Genomic DNA, 25,123 nt, shown 5'->3' on the forward strand with positions numbered 1-25,123 from the left:
TTCATTTCTTTACAAAACATTTCAAAAAATGGAGTAAGAAGGTACACATGGATCTAGTAGTGTCCCGACTGACATGCTGAGATTCTCTATTGATGCTGGGAAATGTGACTTCCAGTTCTGGAGAAGACACTTCCTAAATTGTTCTTTTGCCTGTAAGTTTTGAATTTTATTTGCTTCCCATCTCTGGAGACAAAGTATGAACCTCACCTCACAGGACTGAACACCCCTATGAAATTGATAGTACCTTTTCTCATCCTGGAGCATATGCAGATTTTATTTCTATGTTTTAAATGTTATTTTACAGAATAAAAAGTTATAGTACAAGGAAACCTCAGACTACACTCTGTGGAAACTAACCCAAGTTTTGCGGATATATTGTGTTTCTGATCTATATAGCATTCAAAACATTTGGTATCACATGTTCTTCATTTCAGTTCTTGCTGGTCTTTTTAAGTGTACAGGTGCTGTTTGTGCCATATGGTTATATGTGGTGCTGCAATGTCACTGCCTCGTTCTTAAACGAAATAACACATTAAACCAATACCAAGCAAATATAGAAAACTTAATTGCTAAACCAGAAAGGAAAATATTAAATAATTTATGGTCTACAATCCTTCTTAGCCAAGATAACTGGTCTAAATTCTGGTGCAATTTACAACAGTTTGGCCATTTTCCTGTAGAGTTACTTCCTGTTTATACCAATAAAACTGAAATAATATCTCTGTTTAGACATTTTAAGGCAACTTTTAAGGCAAGTTTTACCCACAATAAAACTACAGGGATAGATTATGTATGCAGTCATGTTTTTAGAAAATTTTCTTTATTTGAAATCTCTTTATTCTGTACATCTACAGAACATTAATAGGTGGAAATATAGTGTTAAACACATGCTTCCAGCAAAATAAGAGAGTGGAGAGAATTTACAGCTTTTAACATTTGCCCCTAGGAAATATGTTCTTAGTTGCAGGTATAATCTGTATTAACCTGTGTTATCTGCATTAACATTGCATGCGAGTTCACCTTTGTTGATGTCTGAAAGTACACGCAAGAAGAGATCGATTCCAAATGCCTTGACCGGGAAGGCAAAGGCTTCAATGGCAGTCTATGCTTCATTACATACCAGAGAATGTCCATGGAAGCAACTCCTCTAGGGGATGAATTTTCTGATGGCTATTTCAAGATACCTTACCTTTGGATTAAATACAGAGAAGGCATGCAAGAGTCCTGGTACACAAGAAGTTACTGAATGTGTGAACAGATGATTGTAAACAATCCAATTTATTAATTTTAATAACTTACTGTTGCCCTGAGAGTTGTTTAAGCTGAATGATCTGCCGTGCTTTTACAGCAGAGAAGAAACATACACGTGTTACCACAGGTCAGCTGATAAGGAGTTCCTTGCTGTCAGTGAGTTTGTTGTCTGCGTTTCTCTGTCCAAAGCCAACTTCCTCATTGCAGAACTCTCGCCTTTCCTGGAACTGGATAGACTAGCCTGAATTTGAAGCACTTCCAAACCTGTGCAATGGAGTTTTTTGTTAAGGAATAACAAGAAGGAAGAAAAAGAATAAAAAATAAGGAAAATCTTCAAATTAGTTATACTGCAGATCTAACCATAGAGATATAAAATATGTCTTATGCTATAGTAACTGGAGCTCAGCTAGATATACCTATACCAGTATAAATTTACTATCTCAGGTTATGCTGGCAATAGCAGTAAGACAGATCTTGGCCCATCATAGTCAGTGGTGTGGTTGCTGACCAGCTCAGGAAGGCACCGTAGCCTCAACTTTAAAGCTAACAGAGATACACAAAACCATCACTGCTTCAGTGCAAATATACCTTTACTGTCCCTGCGGGAGAGGTGGTGTTCTAACAGTGGGTGTATGCCAGTTTTCTGTATTTGATTTCCAGTTGGTTCAGCATTGTGGGCTTGTTTGCAAGGTATTCAAAGCACCTACAAATATATCAGTGACCTGGCACTTGATTATTTTGAATGTGGGTGTGCCCCGGAGGTTGCAGTCTGCCATTTGGTATACATTTGATTCTGGGGAAATGAAGGCATGCTTTCCAGTCTTTACTGGGAAGCGATCCATAGCATTCCCACTCATTTGCACAAGTCTCCAGCTTAACAGCACTTACTATTTGTCCTCTGAATGTTGCTACTCTAAGCCTGGATAGTCCTTCTAGTTGCCTGCTACGAAAACCATGACAGTCCGTGCTCTTGAGGTCTTTTGTTCTTAGCTGTCGTTCTTCAGAGAAGAAACTGAGAATAGTATCGGTTCAAGTGTATGTTGCTTCTCAGTACAGCATCTTATGTATTACCACTCCACGGATGTTCTTCTTCCTTCTGCTGATATACTGAGAATAATTTCATAGCCTATACTTTATACGTCAGTTTGACTTTACCTAGTAGTCAAAATACGTTAACAGATGATGTAGATGCCATACTGATGCTTCCCCAACCAAAATATTCATATATTGAAGTACTTCTCAGGAGGCAGGCTGCAAAGCAAGTAAGCTTCATACTAGGCATCATGATCCAAACTGGAACATCAAAATTTTCATTTTAATTATTATGTTCATGACTGAGATGGTAGATCATGGTCATGTAGCAAAAGATATTGTAATTATTGAACAGTATATAATTTCAAAGCAGAAGTCTTTCTACTTGCAGATGCATCTATCCAAACTGCCAATACCTGCAATTAATTTCTGCAATGCTTTTTTTTAAATGCAGAAATCTTGGTTATATTATGAATCAGTTTGCTGCAGCTAAGTCACATCAAATTATTAATTTTCTCTTTAAAAGTTGTGTGACAGACATTGCTTCTGTGGTTTCGTTTTGAAATATATTAACTGGAAAGTAATTTCTTGTCATATCTGCTCTGATTTCATCTGAGTGTTATGTTTCTTCTCAACTGAAAAACATATCTGTAATATGTGTTAATTTGTGTGCCAGAGTATACAGTTCTGCTTGGGGTTTCTGTCATTTTCAATTTCTGTTGCAGCACTGTATGGTAGCCATAGATCTGAAAACATATATCCATTTCATATGTCAGTTGTGGCCATCTGATGTTTCAGAGTCTCAGCTTTTCTTTACTGTATGCACTACTAAGAATTTTGTTCAAATCCTCATCATTCATTACCTTGGTAATTGTCATCTCCTCTTTGGCTTTAATACCATATACCTTGTTCCCTCAGTGCCATTCAAAATGCAGCTGTTTAGATCACCTTCAAAGTTAATATTAGTGTAGCCTACTCGGTTGCTATCCTTCCTCCAGTATTAAATGCAAGTTATTGTTTTATTGAGGCTCATTAAAACTCCATTCTTGATGATCATGAACCCCCCACATGAAATCCAATTGTTTTATAGGTAAATTTCTATTTCTGCTCCAAGAATTTTAGAGTGTAGAGGCCTATTAATCATCCAGTGCAGTTTTTGCAGAAAATCTGCAAAGACTGGTTGCTAATATTTTTTTCATGACAGAAGTTGGAAGAAAGATTGAAATAGTATCTTTTGAAATCTCTCCTCAAATATATTTCACCTAGATTAAAATGAAACCTTTGAGTAAATGTGCAAGCATATTATCCTGGGGTGGTACCGAGGGGAACTGTGTAAAGCGTTTGTGTGAGACAGACCCTAGAGTGGATAGTTCAGGATGTTACTAACGGACAATAGTCAAGATCATTGCTTCTTATGTGCCTGTGGTAAATGTGACTGAAAAGAATTTCTTTCTGAGTGGTCAGTGAGGTTTTTAGGAAGAAAATACTGATCTCATGTCTTAAGCTGGGATTCGTCTCACCTAACTTCAGATTTCTCACAGTCAGATGTCTATGTTTAGGTTATTTGCTGTAGATATCCCATATGGTGAAACAGATGATCTATCTTGTTTTCTCCATTGATTAAAAGGGAGCCCAGGATGCATAGATTTAGATGTCTTAACTTTCAGATGCCTAAATTAGGAACAGAATGATCCTGTCTTTAATGAAGACGTTTTGAGGTCATGAGGTCTCACCCTATGAGAACAGAAGCAGCATAGATCACACGCAGCCTTAATGACATGGACATAACGATATTTCTTAATGGAAAATAAAAGCTGAGGCAAAGTAAATGTGACGACTGAACTCTATTCTGCTTTAGTGGACATGTTGCACCAAATCTACTGGTGAAGAGGTGCTTGACTCTTGCTTTTCAAATTCTGTCGATTGTGGGTCAGTCACAGTTGGGAACGTCACAGGCAGTAATTCTGTCTTAGCCATTTCACTTGGCCATTAGGGAAGGATAAGAGAAGCCTTCGAGATGCTCTGTATTCAATGGCTTGAAGTTCCAAGGGACAACTGAAAGTAATGGTCTGTCAACCACTTCTTTTTCGTCAAAACCTTCCTGGAAAACCCAGCTGTGGGAGTTGGGATGATGGTGCAAAATTACAGCTGTCCTCAGGTTAGCGGACCTGCTGTATCAGCCAAGTGGCAGAAAGCAAAGCAGAACAGGTCAGATGGTCACATCCTTCTTTGTTAAGAGTTTCCACGGTGAATTTTAGGAGAAAAAGGTAATTGCATTTTTTCCAAGAAATTCCATACGAACTGTGCAGACTATAGTAACTAAATGTGTGATAATGACCCGGTGTCCATATTTCATAATTTAGTTATGCATTTTAACTGTTATGTTAGAGCTTCTTTTTTTGCCATGATTGTTTCAATGAGCCCAGTATTAATGTACTCCAGATTCTGTTTCTTTAGAAGAGTAACAGATGTTCACAGTTTGGGGCAATTTTCAGATGAGCAATGCTGTTTATAATAAATTTTCCTGAGACCACCCAACTCATTTCACTTGTAACTTGAACTATGTCCAAGTGTTGATCTCAGGAGATGTAAAAGAGATGTAATAATTCTGTGCCCCACCCAGTTCAAAAGACATGACTTAGTATAGACGGAATTTAAATATCTATACTTCCAATCAACATAGAAACTCAAAGTTTTATCTTGCATGCCATGAAAAATGGAGGTGGAAATAGCAACATTCTTACTTTCATTCGTCAAGTATTCCTAGGATCTGAAGATGTATATTGACAAGGTCTGAATGAAATAGAATTAAAAACCAAAGATGAACAGGTGAAAAAGCACAACATAGCAAGTAAAACCAAGGAAAGTGACATTTATCCTGGAAAATGCAGATTTATTAAACACAGGAAAAAATCAGAAATGCAGTATTATATATAGCTTGCAATGCGACAAAATGCATCATATCTTGTTAGAAACAGCTGCAATAAATTTTGTGCTGCACTAACCACAGTGGGATTTTGATATGTCTCTATCTAGGACATTATATTTAGTGTCAAACATTTAACAGCAAAAATAGTGTTGATAGGGTTTAAGGATGTTAGAAAGCAAGTATTGAGGAACTTTGGGAGACGGAAAATGAACCTTTAATTAATGTCTCTGCATTTATAAGAAGTCCTAGAAACTCAATTGTATCAGTTTTGTCAAGGTATGGAACAACTCCGAAAGGAAAAAAGAGGCTCTGAATGACTTGAGGACATGAAAATAAAACAAACAGTTCTGAATTGACAGTAATTGGTACTGAATGAAACAGTACCAATTCTTTTTTCTTTCCTGACATTTATTGCACTTAATATTTAGTGCAGTGTTATTTTGAGATTGTAAACTGAGAATTCAGCAAAAAGCCTTGAGAGGTTCCTATGGCAACCATAGTGTGCATGTTATCTATGTGAATATTATGATTACGCTAATGTGACATCGTGGTATTGAGTCTTGCTGTTTGGCAGGTATGTATTTTACAATACGAGTTAATTGATGAGCGTAGTTATAGTTATAAATGGCATTAAAATCAGGCATCTGAATTTTTTTTTGCAATAGAATTACTCTAGTGCATGATGCAAGTAATTTTCTTTACATTTCTTGAAAGCACCTTGGCTGGAGGGTTCTCAGCTGCATTTTTATATGTGGTTTTTAGGCACAGTGAATACTCAGCCCTGTCCTCTAACAGAGATCATTCTCCAGTCAGAACACGAGGATTTTCATAATTGTGTGCAATTGTGTCACAACGGCCAATGTGTGAATACGCGGCTTGACAGGATGCTCTGATCGCTCAGCTCTCAATGGCTTTTGTGTTTGCTTAACTGCTTGCCAGCAATGAAGATGCTATTTCAGCATCTTCCTTTCAGCTGGAGCCAGAAATACCAAATGCAAAGGAAACAGTGCTGCTGTGAAGACCCCCGAGATTTTTTTAAAGTTAAATATAAATAAGTTCATTAATCATTGTACCTCACTGTTGGGATTTTTTTTCTCTCTTGTTTTAAACTAGCAACTAAGGGCAAACTGCCCCTTCGGTAATTCCTGTGTGTTGGTTGTTACTGAAATTCCAGTCTTTCTTATTTGGAATTGAAAAAAAAAATGTCGCCGCATTGGTTATACATACCATGATAGATATTAGAAACTATCTGCCTTTTATAGTCTTGACCTGAATATGTCCCTGACTTTTGAAGAGTGACCTGTCTTGCTCTACAACAAAAGGTTTACGCTTTTAAGCCTGAACGTAAAATCTTCTCTATTTCCACATTTTATTTAGTTTTAAAATAATATTATAGGAATCGGTTGCTTGCTTTGTTGTTTTTTTTTTCTTCCTGTTTTTCTTTACAAGAACAAAAGAAATGTTGAAACTTATATTAGAAAACATATGGGATGCAACTTTCATTCCTGGTCTAGCTCCGTTTCCCAGGAAACAAAGCAGAGCAGCATGAAAAGGATCTAAAGCTCCTAGATCCGGTGGAGAAAAAGTGAGGGCAGGTCTAAAATGTGTCTTTCAAGGCAATGACTACCAAGGACCTCTTACAAAGCTGTGGTGTGAGAGTTTTTTGGGCAGTGGAGTCTGAGTAAAAGGGGAGCCTTTTGGTGGGTCTGCAGCATGCAAACCTGGAGAAATTGTCTTCTGGGCAATTCTGCAACCTTTACCTACAGTTACTCAGGAAGGCTGTATTAATTTAGACAACCTGTTCCCATGGGGACCGCGAATAGTTCCTGGGGATGTCAGATTGCTTGTGATCGGCTGGCTGCAAAGGTGCCTTCGAAGTCCCTGGACTTTTGCCACCTGGGCTGTGAGCGTGGGCAGATGCGGTTTCCGTCTGCACAGGCGTGCGGCTGGGACCGTGCCGCTGGTGCTGGTTTTTGAGGGGAAGAAGAGGAGCTATAAACCCCTTAGCCCAGTAAATCCTCACGTACCTTCGAAGTCCTGCTGTCCCATTTTTTATTCGTGGAAAAACATCTGACTTCAGAGCACTGACTTTACAAAATAAAAGCAAAGTATTCAAGTACTGCATTTTTGTCAGTTGTTTGTAATGATAAAGCTTCCTGATGTTACTAGTAAATTGCAGTGTCACGTCGTGGTGCTGCAGCTATTACTAAAATAGGACTAACACTGTCTTCCTACAGGTAGGGAGATTAGATTAGCACGTGCACCAATTTGGCAGAAAAACCACATTAACTATACTTAGTTTTGCTCTTGCTTTGTTTGGAAAGTTCATATAGCTTGGCCATGACTGTATATTTTTTAATTTGCTACCTTCTTTAAGGCCTCTTTGTCTTCCTTTAAAAGTAGGGCTTCTGTATGTCTCCCTTATGTGGTCTTAACTCTGTGTGCTGCTGATCATGAATTCGAACTAGAGCTGGTTGAGACTTCTCTATCAGAACGAATTTCAACTAGAAATGTCTGTGAAACAAATTTATCAAAAAAAGTTGTTTTACTGATTTTTTTAAAAAAATACCTTTTCTAATAGGAAAATGAAAGCATACTTTTATGTTGTGTTTAGTTTGACCTAATTGGCAGTATTTTATTTTATGGAATTGACCTCAAGGATTCTATCTTTGAGTTTGTTGAAAAAGCAAACCCAAAACTCTTGAAATTGTACGGCACACTGAAACTATTCTTGATAACAAGTGATAATTTTTGAAAACTTCCCTCCCCCCAAAAAAATACTTAGTGAACGTCTTCAAAAATAGCTGAGTTCTCTGTGTGAGTGACAGATGTGAACAAATTTTGCCTGTGTTTCTAAAGACTGTTCCAAAAAAAGAAAGTGCTTACAGGTGTTTGGTCAAGTGTTGAGATCCTCCTGTCTTCGCGTTGTGAAAGGGACAAGTACATTACTCAACACTTGTCATATTAAGAAATAGCAAGCAAGGGAACATTATTTATTTTAAAAAGAAAGAGGCAACTTTTTCTAGTTCAGTAAAGCCTGGAGCTTGATATTAGCTTAAATACAACCAGGAGATGACAGAAGCCACAGGAACAAGTGAGAGTGTGGTTTTGTCATACACCAATACTAACCAGCATTAGACAATATTGATTACCAAGACTCTGAAAGATCCAAAAAAAGTTAACATGTTTATACTTGTATTTTATACAGTTACATTCAATTACAAAGTTTTGTCTTTCTTCTTTCAGAATGATCAGTCTATGCAAGATATGCAGATAATGGGAGGAGATGATCTTTCAAAGCTGACTGGGAAGGTTTGTTAATTTTAAATTTAAGAAAGAAAATACATCCACTGGAAACACTTGACAAAAGCTGGATAATTTTGCACGTGGACTGCCACATACTAATATTGGAATCAAAGAAAGTTATTAATCTCTATTAAATTGCTGTAATGCCATTGCTTTCAGATTGCAGCTGCCCCGAAAGATCAGAATGTTGCCCCTCCATCCTAGTGTAGGGGCTTCCCAATAGTGACGTACATACCATCAGTGAGATTGTGGGCAAAATTTGTACTGGAATGCTTGCCCTGAGCTTGTTTATGTCGTGGAGCCTTATTTTTTCTGCCCTCCTTGAGTGCATGCAAGCAAATTGCATGTTGAGTATCCCTGTTGAATTCAGCATATGAGGAGTTTAATACAATTTTGCCTACTGTACAAAGTTCAGTTATGGAACTTTTCACTCAGATAATCAAATGGGAATTTTTTTTATTTCAACATCAGGCTGGCCGTATGACTGAATTTGCTTTCCACTATGCTTGAACATAGCGGTAATGAGAGAGAGTGGTTTGAGTCAGTGAAAAGGCTATTTTCATCCAGCCATGGTAATACAAAGCAGTACTTTGAAGAGGAAGGAAGGCTGATTTCATTAGGCAAATGGTCTGTGTGGAAAATGGTCAGAAATGGATTCTTTACTTATGCATTAAGGCAACATAATACTTATCTTGTTATTTGTACTGTACATGCAGTTACGCTTTTATTAGCTGCCACTGAATAATAGCATTTTCTTCAAAGCACTCGAATGTAGCACTAGCAAACTCATTTGTTTTGTTGTACTATAGCACACAAAAAAAAGAAGAGAAACTTAACTTTAAATATTTCATTAATATTAAATAGGTTTTGATGCAACTAGAACTTAAATGAAAAAAAATGCTGTTACACTCAGAATATTTTAGTGATACATATGTCCTCAATTTGCACTTCTAAATATTCCTTCTGGGTGTTTGTTTCTAAATGATCACTAGAGCATTAATCACGTTCTTGGAAAATATTCATTTGCTACTTTCTTATATTCGAACACTGGAGCTACCTGTTTTTCTATGATGACTTTGCATGTTTCTCTACCTCACAGGCAGAACTGGCAGTGCACCTATTCATCTTACCTAACCTATCTCTTTCCCAGATAGTCTAAACACTTTCTCAGCTTCCAAGCCCAGCTCCCCTTCCCCATCTTCCAATTCCAAATTTTCTCCATGAATGGTTCCAGTTATTAATATCTTTTCCAGATATAATCTTTCTGGTATCATTTGAATTCACTGGGGCAAAACATTATTTTCTTTTGCAGGACTTTTGTGTATTTGTGTGTGTCCACATATGTATGAAAGACGGAAAATTTCACCCCAAGTAATTCTGCTCTTTCCAAAAATTAAGTAAATTGCTGTCTTATACTGAAAACCGTGGTGACCCTTTTCTCAGTGGTGTCACCCTCCTGTTCCCAGGGATGGAACAGGACATAAAATTTGGCTGTTGGGAGGCTAGGACATACCTGAGGAGAAGCCTGAAGAGCAATGTAGTTTAAGATCGCTGGGTAAGGAGGCTGGGATCTTGGGTAGGCGGGAAGGGGCTGGTTTGGGAACAAAGGCAGCTGATGATGAGGAAGGGAGCCCAGATCTGGAAGCTGGGTGTGGAGAGGCTGAAGCAGAGCAGGAAGGGAGGGCTGGGACTGCTGGGGGAGCAGACTTGCTGAAGGCAAGGCATGTTTGGCGGTTGTTTGTATGTGTGGTTGTCTGTGACACAGCTGATGTATGAATAATTAAACAGCATTTTCACTATAACAAGTGAGAATGGGGTTTCCTTAAGACTTATTTTACTGATTGAAAAGCTGGGATGCAATGCTTGAGCTCAAATGTTCATACTTACACATCTAAAGTTGGATATATGAAGGAGTGGCCTTATGTCCATGGATGCCAACTCCTCCATCTGTTGTTGACTTAAGCAATTAGTGCAAGTATTCAGCACATTTTACTAATCAGTCATTTGCACACTGATTCAGAGCCTCCTACAGTCAATGTAAATCTTTCCTTGAAGTGTTTTTTAGTACCTTAGTTTATCTGCTGCCTTTTAAAACTACTGGCTTTAGTAACCATTCTAAGTCACCGAGTGAATTAGTGGAATACTTACCAATAGAATTCAACTTCCCTGCTTTTAATTGAGCTGGGTGCTTCTTCTGCCTGCTTGCAGTGCTTGTTAAGAAAAGACTGTAATTATATTGAAAAATTAATACGCCAGGTTAAGTCCCATTAACTTGGTGATTGTGGAAGTTGTTTTTAAAAATGCCAGCATGGGTTCGGAATGCAAGTTCCATTGAGCTTCTGTAAAGTTCAAAAGCATCAATAATGTAAACAGTTTTGAAATCTGCAGACAAAAGATTCTGAGATTTTTATCTTAAAGTGCTCCTCATTAAGTAATAATACCTGGAACCTCCGCTAGCCTATAATCTTAGTGAACAACTAAGTAATTTTCCATGCATTACTTATTATTGGACAAAAAGATTACTGAGTATATTCATGAAGGTGCTGTTCTATAGCAATGTTTTTTCTGAAAAAGCTTAAAGAAAGCAAGAAATTTTAAAAGCTAATTAAAAAGAGGCTGTTAAAGATAATAGCTCTTCAGAAGGAAGAATATCTCCTCTGTACTTCTCTACAATATGCTTTTGTTTATAAAAATATTACAAGCCTAGGAAAACTGTATAATGACCCAAACCATGAAAAATATAAATATTCTGAGAGAGGGGAGAGTTACTACATAGACCCAAACTGTTACCTGAAGAAAGTCATCCACAATATGAAATTCTTCTTCTGTGAAGAAGGTCACAGAGGTAAGAATGAAGATTTCCGTGGCATGAATCATTAATAAAGGCACTTGAAGAATGAGTCCTGATATAGCTTAAGACTCTAATGCTTTGTTACTATTCATTTCTATGCAGAAAAAATATAATTTCAAAATCTCTCCTTTCATGATGTAAGTGGTGAACATAAAATCTCTCAGTAGCTGATTAGTTAAGTAGCTGCTTAGTTTTCAATTACTTTAAAGCTGAAATGCTCATTTGGGTAAAAATTATCATTAACATTTGTAAAGAGGAATAAATTTTGAAAATGGGGAGATAATTAATAGCTGTCCAGAAAACTAGAGGCCCTGTTTGAAAGCAAGAAAGCTATGAAAATTTATGTAGATGAGGTGAAAGAACAAATAATATAACCCTGTTTAGTGTTAATACTGTAATTATACTGTATAATACTGTAAAAATTTGTAACATATTTTACATTATTTTGGGCATTTAAACAAAGTAAATTTTAAAACATCTAGAAACTTCAGTAGATTCAGCTGTACCAGAGTTGTAAGTTATCACTGCCATTTACCTCTTATACCTGGACATGTGTATATTTTGTCCCAAGAGCTTTGGAGCTGGTTACGTAGTCCGAAGTCTCTACTGACAGGAACCATTCTGTATATCGCTCCATATGTAATGTGTCATAGAATCATAGCATTGCCCAGGTTGGAAGGGACCTTTCAGATCATCAAGTCCAACCATCAACCTAACTCTGTCAAAAACCATCACTAAACCGTATCTCTAAGCACTATGTCTGCCTGTCTTTTAATACCTCCAGGGATGGTGCCTCAACCGCTTCCCTGGGCAGCCTGTAGCCTTTCAAAAAAGCTCCTATACCACTGTGACTTATCTCCTTGTAAATGAGAGAAGTTAAACAAAATCATAAACTTAGAGTTTATATCATTTTGCAATTGCAATACTTATTACAGTTGTATAATGTATTTGATGTCAAAAATGGATCCATGTATTTTTGTCATTATCACTATTTCTACATAACATAGAATGTGAACAAAATCAATCATTCTTATTTGTTAGGTTAGTAAGAACTTTTAATTAAAACAAAGTAGTTATGTAGTTAGTACAATACAATTATGGAGCCAGCGATTTCTGATATTCCGTCTGTCTGTGATATGGGTCAATGCTTACCTTCTTTATGAAGGACTGTTCCCCTTGTTCATATTAAGTACATCTTGTTGACAGCCAGTGGTTTGGGCATTTTTGGAGAAGTGTAGAAGGTAATAAATAATGATCAAGAAAAAAAGAAAGTGAATGTCTTATATTCTCTCTGCACTTAATTGTTTTAGTTTGAGCACACCATCACTACTACTCCGATGCTCTCCTAAAATAACTGATCAGCTCATATCAAAGAGAGGTTTCACTCAGAGGAAGATATCCACCGTGCAACATTCCTCACTTCCTTCCTGCAGGATTTGTGCTATAAAATCTCCAAACTTCCTTTATATGTCTCACCTAAATCATTTTATTCACTGTCTACCATTTTCTTGCCCCACTTTTCATATGGTAAGATGTTCCAGGAACATAATGCAATCTCACTTTCTTTTCTTATGCCTCTCATTTCTTCTCGTATTTTACTGAGACATTTTCTCTGCATGTCATAGCTTCTAACAACAATTCTGAGACCTGTTTCTCTAGCATTCTCCTAAATATGTTAGCATTTCAGTATTTAACGCAACATAAATGTGGCAACTGCACAACACAAAGTTTTATTTTTTAGATTTAAAATACATATTATCTTCTCCTTCACCATTCCAAGTTTGTTTCTCATAATTCTGTTGGTTGTGTATTTATTTTTTTTCAGCTTCAGTATTCTCCACCTTGACTAATGTTGTGCTTTCTCTCCCTACATGCATTCCTTTCTGGAATAATGCCAATAAATTTGCAGAAAAAAATAATGGCATTCTCTTTAGAACATTATGTGCATGGGAGACTCTTTACCTGACAGTAAAGGTATACAAAATCCACTATACACTTCTGCAATAGTCATGTCCCCCATTCCTCTCTACATCTTACTGTATTCCTATCAGACGTGCTGCCTTGCCTTTTTCATCTTTTCAAAGGTTGATTTTATGTGCCTCGAAGCATTCCACATCTTCAGTACCTCTACTTAACTGCCATCTTTAGTCACTTTTGTTGTTCTCTGTTTTTTCTTAATTAGATTTTATACTGTCTACTCTTCTGACAGTTGCCATCCTTAACTGCTTTTTGCACAGCAAAAGACACTATTTCTTTTCTTCCCCAAAGTCAATCACCTTTCTTTGCACTTCCTTCTTAGGTAATCTCTTGTCCTGTTCATCATTTTCTTTTGTTGTTGTTGTTCTGGAGGAAGGAAAGTTGAAATAAAACATCTTAGGCTTCCTATCCTATTTTTCACATGGGCTCTGCTCACCCCCATTCTTCCTGCTTCTACATCATACATGTTCATAATTCTGTTCATTTTACCTGTGTCCAGAAGATCCTCTTCCAATTCCAGATGATCAGAAAATTATACTTTTTCCTTCAAGTCAGAGAACGGAGACAGTGATCCATTCCTGCATTACCTTTAGAGTGATTATGGCCATTTTCTCTACTTAGGCACAACAGAAGCATGTTGTAAAGATGGCTGCGAGCAAAACATGTACATGTACAGCTTTCAACACAATGCTCTCTAAGAACAAAACAGTGAGAACAAAAAACAAAATGGAGAGTGTATCATCATGCCCTTCATTATGTCCCCCATTCTGTTAACTCTTGGAGATACTGAACTAGTTTTACAGACTTTAAGTAGCTGGAGTCTATGTACGTAGACTCTTAATGCACTAACCAAGTTGCTTCCATCAGCAGCTGACACTGACCAAACTCTCTAAAAACATAATGTTTTTGATATATGATATCTGTCCTTTCAGGAATGCCATAAGATGTGGATCAGCCCAGCAGAAAAGATTAAAATCAGACATTCATGACCTGTTCTAGAACCCTGTAGAAAGCTCCTACTTAGATGTCTAATTTCTCAAAAGTCTTTCATATTATGTTCATATAACAGTCAACTGTCATCATTGCTAAAATGATGAACCTAGTTTTCTCTTCTGAATTTGGATAGCTTTTTGCCTTTCGCTGTTGCATTTTTTAATACCTTTGCCTACTAGATTGAGCAGCTTGCCATTATCAAATTTATATTGCCATATGGTTGCATATTTGCCTACCATCCAGTCATTCCTTAGGCTTCTTTTAGATAAAGTAATGCATTGGGAGCCTGCTGTAAAGTGCTGGTGTTCTGTAAGATGTAAATGAGACACAGTTTGAACGTAGAATTAATAACAGGAAATTAATACTAGGCAATTGATACAGTTGTAAGAAACAAAATTTCAAGCATGCAGATCCTTCTGTTGGTCTGAACACAATCAGCAAACTTCATGCTAAGTACAGATTGAGAGAAACTCTTAATTTTAACCTAATGTGGTAATCAGTCAATTTGGGAGAAAAAAGTGATTGTCCTACATGATCACCTGCCCTATGACCAAAGGGGCAGATAAAAACGTTAAAAATTCCTATGAGCTAAAATAAGAGAGCAAATTATCAGCTGTGGAACACTGATAAATGAGTTGGAGGTCAGCTGCAGTGGAAGATTATAATGTGCCATAAAGCCAGTATTTTATTGAGTCCACGATTTCTAGTGCATACAGCAGTTCTGAATTTTTGTTCCCAGGCTCAGCTGTTGAAGGTATTTTGTGGTCTCTTTGAGGCTGTGGGCTGAAAGGTCAAAGTTCTTTTGAGAAAAATGTTCTCCCACTGGGAACTTGGCTGTTAATTAAATAAAAGCTATTACTTTCTGCTACAAACATTACTTCACTGTAAGGTGTTTTTTCCAGGTTTCAAATCATTCTGCTCTTCTCAGTCTTAAGTTCTTTCTGTATTTGCTTTTTTTTTAACAGTTGTTTGTTTTGCTGTGTTTTGGGTTTTTTTTCCCAATGTATGTGCATGTTATACTACTGATTTTATGCTGAAACATTTAAGGAGAAAATACCCTCTGTGTACCTACCTGATTTTCTTGCTCTACAGACAAGGGCTGTGTTTGTCCTCTTAGCTGTAGTATTGCATTAAGTATGGTTGTTTCTTTGATTACTTAAGTAGAGTTTCTGTTTTCCAGGAAAGACTCCCTCTTTCTAAATTTGTAACTTAGAATTTTACCTTGTTAAAATTTTACATTTTACATGAATTCAAAGACAGCCTTTTCCTCAAACACTTATTCAATGCTAATTTCATAGCACTGTTATTTAATAGCAATTTCTCCTTTGAAATCAGTCTTCTAAATGGAACGTAAAATCAAAATCTAGAAAAAATTGCTTTTGTTTTCCAGGAAGGTGAAAAATAGTTTCCATAGCACTTACTACTGTCAGGCAGGAGGCATACATGATCTCATGACTCTGCTTGGTCTTGTTAGCTGACATTGTTCCATTTATTACTGACCTGTCGGAAGGTAAACAATAGAAATGTATTGACTCAGTGCCGGAGTATTTTTCAGCTTATTACAAGTCAGAATTTTTCTTACATGTTTTATAATAAAAACCTATTTGCCGTGTATAAGCTCATGTGGCTTTGAAAAGCAGTAAACTACAGATTTTCAATTTTCGCAGGTTTCCAGTCCATTATTAAAAATGGTAAAATTCACAGGTACATTGAAATTTAACACGAGAGACAAATACACCTGGAATACAGGGATTAGAAATTATTTCTTCTTCATTTTACATAGTACTAACATTGCCAAAAAATTCCTGCTTTTTCCAGCTGTCCCAAGACATGCTGCTATGAACCATTTTTACTGCTGTCTAAAAAAGGATATGAGAGCACAAATTTTATTTTTGTGTAGATCCAGTTTGCACCACAAATGTTATTTCTGCTCAGTCCAAATGTCCATCTGCAGAGTCGCAAGTTGTATGCACCCTGATCACTCAAAACTGGAGAATTTTAAACTTCACAGCACCCCTTTGCATTTAAAAACACAGTTAAGAGTACAATTTTAGGGTTTAATAACGCAGAGTACAATTTTACGGCCAGTGCTCTTTAATGTTTTTATAAATGATCTGGACACAGGCATTGAATGTACATTAAGTAAGTTTGCAAATGACACTAAACCAAGAGGAGCTGTGGACTCCCTTGAAGGGTGAGAGGCCTTACAGAGATCAGGATAGGCTGGAGAGCTGGGCAATCACCACCGTATGACATTTAACGAGAGCAAGTACTGGGTTTTCCACCTGGGACAGGGTAATCCTGGTTACACATGCAAACTGGGGGATGAGAGGCTGGAGAGCAGCCCTGTGGAAAGAGATCTGGCAGTTTAAGTTGATGGCAAGTTGAATATGAGTCAACACTGTGTCCTGGCAGACAAAAGGGCAAACAGCCTCCTGGGGTGCATCAAGCACAGCATAGCTAGCTGGTCGAGGGAGGTGATTGTCCCATTCTACACTGCACTGGTGTATACTGTGTGCAGTTTTGGGTGCCTCAGTGGCAAGAAGGACATCAAACTATTAGTGTCCAGAGGAGAGTGACCAAGATGGTGAAAGGTCTTGAGGGCAAGACTTATGAGGAGTGGCTGAGGTCACTTGGTTTGTTCAGCTGGGAGAAGAGAAGGCTGAGAGGTGACCTCATGGCAGTCTACACCTTCCTCGAGGGGGGCAGTGGAGAGGGAGGGGCTGATCTCCTCTCTCTGGTGACCAGTGATAGGACACGAGGAAATGGAATGAAGCTGCGTCAGGGGGAGTTCAGATTGGACATTAGGAAATGGTTCCTCACTGGGAGAGTGGTCTGTTCTGGAACAGCTCCCCAGGGAAGTGGTCAGGGCCCCAAGCCTGTCAGAGTTCAAGGAGCGTCTGCACAACGCTCTTAGTCGTATGGTTTAGTTTTATGTAGTCCTGTGAAGAGCAGGGAGTTGGACTCAATGATCCTTATGTGTCCCTTCCAACTTGAGATATTCTATAATTCTATGATTCTGTATTGCACCAGCCTACTTCCTGCCAGCTACCGGCTAGAAACAGCTGTAAACACAGGATGAATCACAGCCATACACATATCTGTCAGCTCCCAACCATCCCTCTGATCCATCAGCAATGAAAGCTGCTGATTCTCTTGCAACGACTCAGTAGAAAGGTGTTTAAGTCTCTGAGAGTTGAGCCACCGCCCCTTCTTTATTTGAACTATATAAGAAGTCTTTCCAGGACATACTTTAAAAAACTGACTGTTCTCTGTGTCTCACTGTAAGATATATTAGCACAATTATTAGATTTCTGGATGTACTTCACAGATCGTATTGGTGAAGACGGACCTACTCAGAAATTAAGCCATCTTCGGTCTAGTTAACATGTCAGTAAATACTGCTATTTCCTGTTCTCCAAGCTCCAAAAATAGACAGAAAATATCAAACGCATGCCAGAAGGCTGGATTACTTTTCTTTTCATGTGGTTTCCTCCTCTGCAATTGCCTCAGATGTATCTGAAAGGACAAAACTGTCTTGATCTATGTGGTATAGGAGCTTCAAACACATATACTTGAAAAAAGATCTTTTCTTCAGCGTCCAGCTTTTGTCCAGCTATCAGTTACTGCTGCAGCACCACAAGGTGAGGAGTTTCACCAGTCTCCTGCCCACCAGCCCACAGGTGGATTTCATGATGAAGCTGAATAAGGTCTTTCTTGTAAATGTGACCTTTCACAAGATATGCTGGATGCAGCCGGCTGTGCATTTAGGATGATGGTGACATTACTGATAATGTACCAATTTGTTGTACCCATTGCATTCTTCTTTCATCTTCTTCTATCCATCTGCTCAAGGATAAGCGAATCTATTTCAACCAGTTTTATTACACATCACCACTATCTAGTCTTGGATACTGTATGTCAAACCATTTCTTGGCAGTTTGTTCCTCTGCTGCTCTGCTATGCCATCCCTTTTCTGGAACCCTTCACTCAGTAGCCTGCTCCAACAGGAGCAAGGTAGGGGATAGGCAGCAATACAGTCGTTTTGACAGCACATCATGTTGTTTCGAAGGAGGCGGTTTTTGGTATATCAGAGGGTGGCAAACCATTTTGAATGCCTTCAGTCATAAGCAAAAGTTAAGGCCTGCCTAGTCAAAACAGGGATTAATCTATCACTCTCAATGATCAGGATCCCTGCTTATTTATATGTACAAAATGTTTTCATATCTAAATATTTTATAGCGGCTTTTCCACTACAAAGTCCTTACATACAGGATTTCTCCAGAGCACAGAAAATCCTCATCCATGTTTTGGAAATAATGAGAATGTGCATAATGCAAAACAGAATCTGTGTTTCCTGACCTAGGCAACGGCCTGATTAAAGGGACTTTCAAAGGACCAAATCTCCCAGTGCATATCATTTGTAACTGTTGGACTCCTTGAATCCGAGGAGAAGAGGAAAGAGTAATAGAATGCTGGTCAGACAATTTCAGGGTCCAATATCCTTCCTTCTCAAGTTAGTCAATAAATATGAGATCTTGCACTTCAGCTGAAGTCACGCACAGGTGACTATCACTCTTGTGGCCAGACAAGCCCTTCAGGCATGTCTGGATCCATGGTAATCTTCTTCATATGAGTCATTTGTGATAAGAAAATGTAGACAAGATTAAATTTCTATTAGACAGATGTATAATTGGTTGGAAAGCTGCTCTCAAGAAACAGTTAATTACACTTCATTGTCAGACTGGATGCATTAAAGCATGTTCTCCAGGGACTATACAATATTTAGTTCATGATTTAAAAGATAGAATTAGCACTTAATGCTAGTGATACTACCTGGAAAAATACTACAAGATATTATTATGATCTTAAGAAATTATTTCAAGAATTTGGTTCAAAGATTGACATATAATGACAATAAAGATGAATACTAACTTCTCTGCTTATATAGAAGTAATCTTTTGCATAAAGGCAAGTGAGGAAGACTGACTAAGCAACAGTTCTGAATGGGAGACAATAGGTGGATCACTTAGGTGGGCACGTGAGACAACAGCATACCTTTATAGGAGATGTAACTTATACTGGAATATATAGAAAGGAGGAGTATTTATAAAGCATACAAAATGGTTCTTTTATTCTTGACACTCAAAAAGGCTTCTCTTTGGTTTGGGGCACCACAACTGGAGAAGGACTCTGACCAACTGGACAGGTTCCAGAGGAGAGCAGAAGAATGGCCAGAAAGCTAGAAAATATAATTTGTGAGAAAATGTTGAATAAATAGGGGTTGTTTAATCTGAAGAAGAGGAAAAGGGAAATACATCTGTCTTCAAATATAGAAGAAGTTAAAAAGAGAAGAAAATGGAGCTCTTTCTGTGTCCACTGCAAAACAAGTTCAGGCCAAATAGCAACAGAGGTTTTCTAACTGTATTTTGGCTCTTAGATGATGAGGCACTGAGACACATTGCCTGGGGAGGTTCTGAAGCCCTCATCGTGTTCAAGAACAGGTAAATCAGATATCTGTGAGGGATAGTTTTAAGTTGATTATTCAGGCCAACAGAATAGTCTTGATGAACTTTCATGGTCTCCTCAGCCCCTTATTCTATTAGTTTCTATGATTTTTTTTCTCACAAGTTCATTAGTAAGGTCTGCTCCTCTCTATTGGTTTAATCCCAATTCCATGGCCAGGGAGGCTGCTGTCCCCTCATTCTGTCTAATTTTATGATTTCCACTTATGAGTAAGCAAGAGAATCCCTATTGCTGCTCACGATAGGATAGCTGGAGCAGATGTGGTAGCAAAAACCCATATTTGTCTATCAACAGACTGTCCCAGGACTATGTGTTTCTCTCAATCTGTCACAGCCCTGTGTGCACAAACAGGCCTTAATAGCCATGACCTGTGTCACTTGGGGCCCCTACCCTCACCTGTGAGCACAGGAGCCTCAGTTCCCCTCCACCCTGGCCTTTTCGTCTATGCCTGAGCTATGCTGTATGGGTACCTGTCTTCAGCTCAGCTACAGCCATGGCTGTGTGTTACTACAGACATTGATCCCAACCCCAGCTCACAGACTGACTTCCCAGTTTAACCTCGGACCTGTCTCATCACTGTGGTCCTGCCTGGAGATCAGTGGTCTGTGTTTGATCATATTTACTCTCCCTGGACCTGATCCCAACCTGTGGACTGACATCCCAGCTTCACCTCAGATCTGCCTCATCACCATGAACTCACCTGATGATGTTGCACTCTTGGTCGAACAGGTCTCAGGTCTGCCCGCCCGCCTCGCTGGGGCACTGTGGGGCTGGTGAGGCCCTTGCACTGCCGGCTGTGTTATTGCCCTCAGTTCATGGCTACCCTTCACTCAGGGAGCAACAAGCCTTTGCTGCACCCTGACACAGTCTGCTAACGCAGGACTTTGCAGCCCTCTGCCATGTCAGTTTTGGTATGTCCCAACTCATGCCATAGCTGCTGGATAGGTTTTGTCACTAGAAGATCTGTGCTTTTCCTTTGGTAGGAAAGTTCTTGGCAACAGTATGAAGAGTAGCAAGAGATGCACGAAACTGGCAGATGGGTCAGGATGTCAGGTCAGCCTCTCTCACCATGTGCCACCCGCAGTCAGCCTGGACTGCTTGCTGGTACTAAAGGAGTTCATTTCCATCTCTAGTTCTGGTGATGTTCTTTCCTTGTCAACTCTTCTGCTCTCTCCTTATATTTTATATATATATGTGTGTGTGTGTATATACACACATAAATATTTACATATATCACCAGCTGTGCAAGTTCCCTGGGGGATGGTTAAACCATTAGTCCTGCACGTAATCTTCAGGTGTCCACTGGCTGAATCAAGTGATTTGCTTATGCCTCAGACCCAGGTGTCCTGGGCTGGTCTTTGGAAGTGTTTTTCCTAGTTATGACTTCATCCAGGAAGCCAGATGAGAGCCAAACCCTTTTTGGATCCATATGGCTTCCTTCAAGAAGAATACCTGTCATAAGCTTCTCCTGAAAATGCTTTTGGTGTCTTCATCTTATCTAGAGGACTGACATACTTCCATTCTTTCTTGAAGGAAGAAATTTCTAGAGGCAGGGTGTCTTCGGACTTTTGTTGTTGAGGCCTTTGACTTTTTACCTCCACAGGGCTAGGTCTTTCAGATCCAGAGTTGTTTGTGTCAGCAGCTGAGAGGTTGAAATTCAGGAGTGCCAAGCAGGATAACCACCAGTGAAACCTGTTATGAAAACACCAAAAAGGAGCCACCCTCCAAGGTTAATACACATTCCACTGGAGCTCAGTCTAAATTAGTGGCTTTCTTGCGTGATATCTCCATTGCTGACGCTTGCTGAACTACTACCGGCAGTTTCCTCCACACCTTTACCAAGTGTTTTGCCTTTTCAGAAGCATCCAGTATATGGTAACGTGTTTCTTCAGTGGTCGATGCATGAAGCATGCTATGGCTCCCTGCCAAGCACTGGGATTGTTAGGAGGAACCGCAGTATGAATAGATATATAGATAATCTATATTAATATATTATTCCTGTTGTCAAGATTAAAAAAAGTATTTATATATCAGTTAATGAAACTGTCACGAGCACACTCCCGTCACACGCTCCTTCTCCATGGTGTTTGAGTCTTTCTCAGAACTCTCAACCTTGGGATTCTCCGATGGCAAAGGAAGTTAGACAGCCTCCAGGTTACGTATGTAGCAAAGCCAACAAGCCTGACAGAAAGAACATGGAATGTAAGCTAGGCTGGTGAATACTGCAAGGATACGAAACTATCTGTCTCAAGGTTTTGCAGGACACACCAAGTGCACACGCATGTAAGATGTATACATAGAGAGGCAGATTGATACAGGAATTTGTGAAATTACTTTCCTCTTGCTATTGCAGATTTCATCTCAGAAAGTAGATCTTAATGCAAGATTGTAAGAGTCCATCCTTTTGTACATGCATATGATAATGCCCACTAATAAATAGATTTTTATTTCTTCTAATAAGGACATTACTTATTATTGCTTTTAATAGAAGAAGAAAACTCACCTTAGATATTGTGATTCCCGGAACTGTGATGTCATAAGGCTTGACATCACTGCTTTTGCCTGGACCGCTCCCCTTCTCTTCAAGTAATACTACTGGTTTCAGCAGCAGTATTTGAAAAGAAAGGGTGCTTTGAGAATGGGTGGTACAACTTGGCCTGTAATCCTTTACTGTGAGGTTTCTGGAGGGCGAGGGGAGGGAGGAAGAGCATTTATTTCAGAGTAAGAATATTATTGTTGAAGTCTCATGTTAACATTGGAAACAGTATTTTAGTGAACTATAGCGTACACTGTAGTACACGGCTAGATGCACTGGAATGAAGTGAGGCTTGTGCCATTTGGATTTCTTCCATCCAATTTTATTTTCCAAAGCTACATCTGTTCTTGCACAACAAGAATAATCTAGAGATGAATAAAGTCGTAGCCCCTGACTCCAGAGCTTGCTCTTATGGCTGGCTCTTTTTCAGGGCACACGAATCAGGAAACTGCTTGTGTCCCACCGTGTTGTACATATGCACGTGGACCTACCTGTCTTCATTTCACTTTTTCAAACATTTGTTTCTCTTAGTCTGTGAATGTTGTGTAATTGTGTTCCTTTTTGTTTGTTTCTTTCAGAATGTTCTAATTGTGGAGGTAAGTTGGGTGCTTATGTCATATTGTACTTAGATAAGTCCCATAGTCAAGGCGTGATTGTGTGCTCAGTTTCTCAAACCCGTCTGTGTTTACACTTCTTTAGCTGGGAGGCGGTGAAGAGGGAGAGAGGTTGATTTGCTTAATAACCTCCCGGTCTTTTTGCAATTGAGTGACGGATCAAACTACATTGCTGCCACTCTAATTGGTACTCTGCCTTGTAATACCCAGGAGTCTTCGTTTCTGCGTCATTTGATTTGTTCTTTCTATGGTTTCACCGACTCCTGTTCTGCAAGTTGTTCTGTTCCTTGGAGGGCAATGAATTAAATGGAACGATGCCCTGCACTTCTCAGCTGCACGACTTTGAAATAGTAGCATAGCCCTGCACATGCTTTACAACTTCAGGGTTGTTCACGTGCTGGTTGAAAATGTCGGTCATTCTCTCACGTCCCCGTGACTCCTGCTCGTTAGCATTGCATCCTGCACTGTCCCCTGGGGAGGGCCCGTCACAGATACGTTGCTGATGGAAATCAACAGCATTCAATTGGAGAGGAAAATGTGTCACCTCACTGGTGCTGCAAATTCTCTCTTCGTTAATGTAGGCGATTCTCTTCTAAAATGTCGGAAAAGCAACTGCGATGGTTAGAAAGCATGTCAGGATCTGACTGGCATTTCAGGTCCAGTCTGCTTGTGTGGGAAGTAAGCTGGACAGTGTAATGAAGGAAAAGCATAAATGTTGGAATGTCTTTTCTAAGCAAAGGAGGGAAAAAAAGTCATCAGCCACAGAGATGGCTGGGTACCCGAATAGCTGCGAGGAGCTCCATACTTGCAAATGCTAACTGCTGTCAGAGAAATTAATAATGTCCGCAGCAAACTTTGTTAATGCTGGGATAGCTGGGAAGCAGAGACAAGGTGTGCTAATGAAAAATCCACACCCAGAGAGTTCAGGATCAACAGCTCCTCTCCAGGTCATGCTCGGTTTTGTAGCCAGGTATCTACTGATCTCATTCAGATTAGCCTGGGTACAGCAGCTCTGGAGAATGTGCATTTGTACTGGACTAATAAAACAACAAATAGGGCAGATTTAACCCTGGCATGGAGAGATGTTGACATACTGTAGTCTGAGCGTAATATGAAAAGTCTGATCCCTGCATCCTTGCAGTGCCCCGTGAAGTCATCTCCAGACCCATGTTACATCCCAACTACTAGAAACACAGCTATTTTCAAGACAGGCCTCTAAGTGATTATTTTATGAGTATAAAGTGCTTGCTTGAAAGAGTGTGAGCTCAATTATAACCTTTTTTGGATGTGGCTCACAATACACTGGGAAAAATACCTCATTTCCACAAAATAAGAAGGTGGAACTGCTCAGTCATTGTCCAGATTTCCTCTTTTCAGCTTTCCTTTGTTTTTTACTTCTTCTATTTTTCATGTTTTGTAAGGATATTGTTGGAACTGGGAGGACTATGAAGGTTCTGCTTAATAATATAGAAAAATGCAAGCCAAAAATGATTAAAGTGGCAAGGTGAGTAAAACGATCACAAAACTTAGTAACTAATTAGTCTAGCCCAGCATATTTTCCAGTGGAAGCTCGCATTCTGAGATCCAGCTTTAATTCGATGCTGCAGTATCGCACAGGGAGCTCTGCAGAGGAGCTGCCTGAGTCACGAAGAGGAGGGTGGAGGAAAGGGGAGGAAACGCTGTTGCGTTGCTCTGCAGTGGCAATGACCCTTCAGCCGTCTCAGGGCTGGCACTGATGGACTTTGAGAGGGAACACACCCATCTCTTCCCTGCCATCAGGACGTTGTCGGGAGGAGAAGCAGAACAAGAACAGTGATTCACATGGCTCGGAAGTTTTTTGATAAAGGGAATAGTTTTAATGCATGTTATTCAGGTAAATACCTAGATTTTACATGGGGTTTATTTTGTTTTTGATTACAGTTTGTTGGTGAAAAGAACATCTCGGCCTGATGGGTACAGACCAGATTGTAAGTGTTACTGTGAAAATCTGTACATGACAGTACAAGAAGTTACCATTACTCTACCACTTGCCTTTCATATCATTCTACGGACTGCCAGAAGCATTGTAAAATATCAATTGTCAATGGGACAATGGAATGCAATGGAAG

General features: G+C 39.1%; 1 protein-coding gene across 6 annotated transcripts in view; it reads left to right on the plus strand.

Annotated features, from left to right (window-relative positions):
• PRTFDC1 (phosphoribosyl transferase domain containing 1) overlaps positions 1–25,123 on the plus strand; it is a 47,402-nt gene that overhangs the window by 18,613 nt on the left and 3,666 nt on the right. For 4 of the 6 annotated variants that reach the window (XM_074574442.1, XM_074574445.1, XM_074574441.1 and 1 more), the window contains 4 exons: positions 8,459–8,524; positions 22,980–22,997; positions 24,437–24,519; positions 24,936–24,982. In XM_074574442.1, coding sequence (XP_074430543.1) covers positions 8,459–8,524; positions 22,980–22,997; positions 24,437–24,519; positions 24,936–24,982 — 214 coding nt within the window. The remainder of the gene's footprint in view (positions 1–8,458; positions 8,525–22,979; positions 22,998–24,436; positions 24,520–24,935; positions 24,983–25,123) is intronic. The other 2 variants (XM_074574443.1, XM_074574446.1) reach the window with 1 other exon arrangement.

This window comes from Larus michahellis, chromosome 2, assembly GCF_964199755.1.
Source record: "Larus michahellis chromosome 2, bLarMic1.1, whole genome shotgun sequence".
Classification (NCBI taxonomy): domain Eukaryota; kingdom Metazoa; phylum Chordata; class Aves; order Charadriiformes; family Laridae; genus Larus; species Larus michahellis.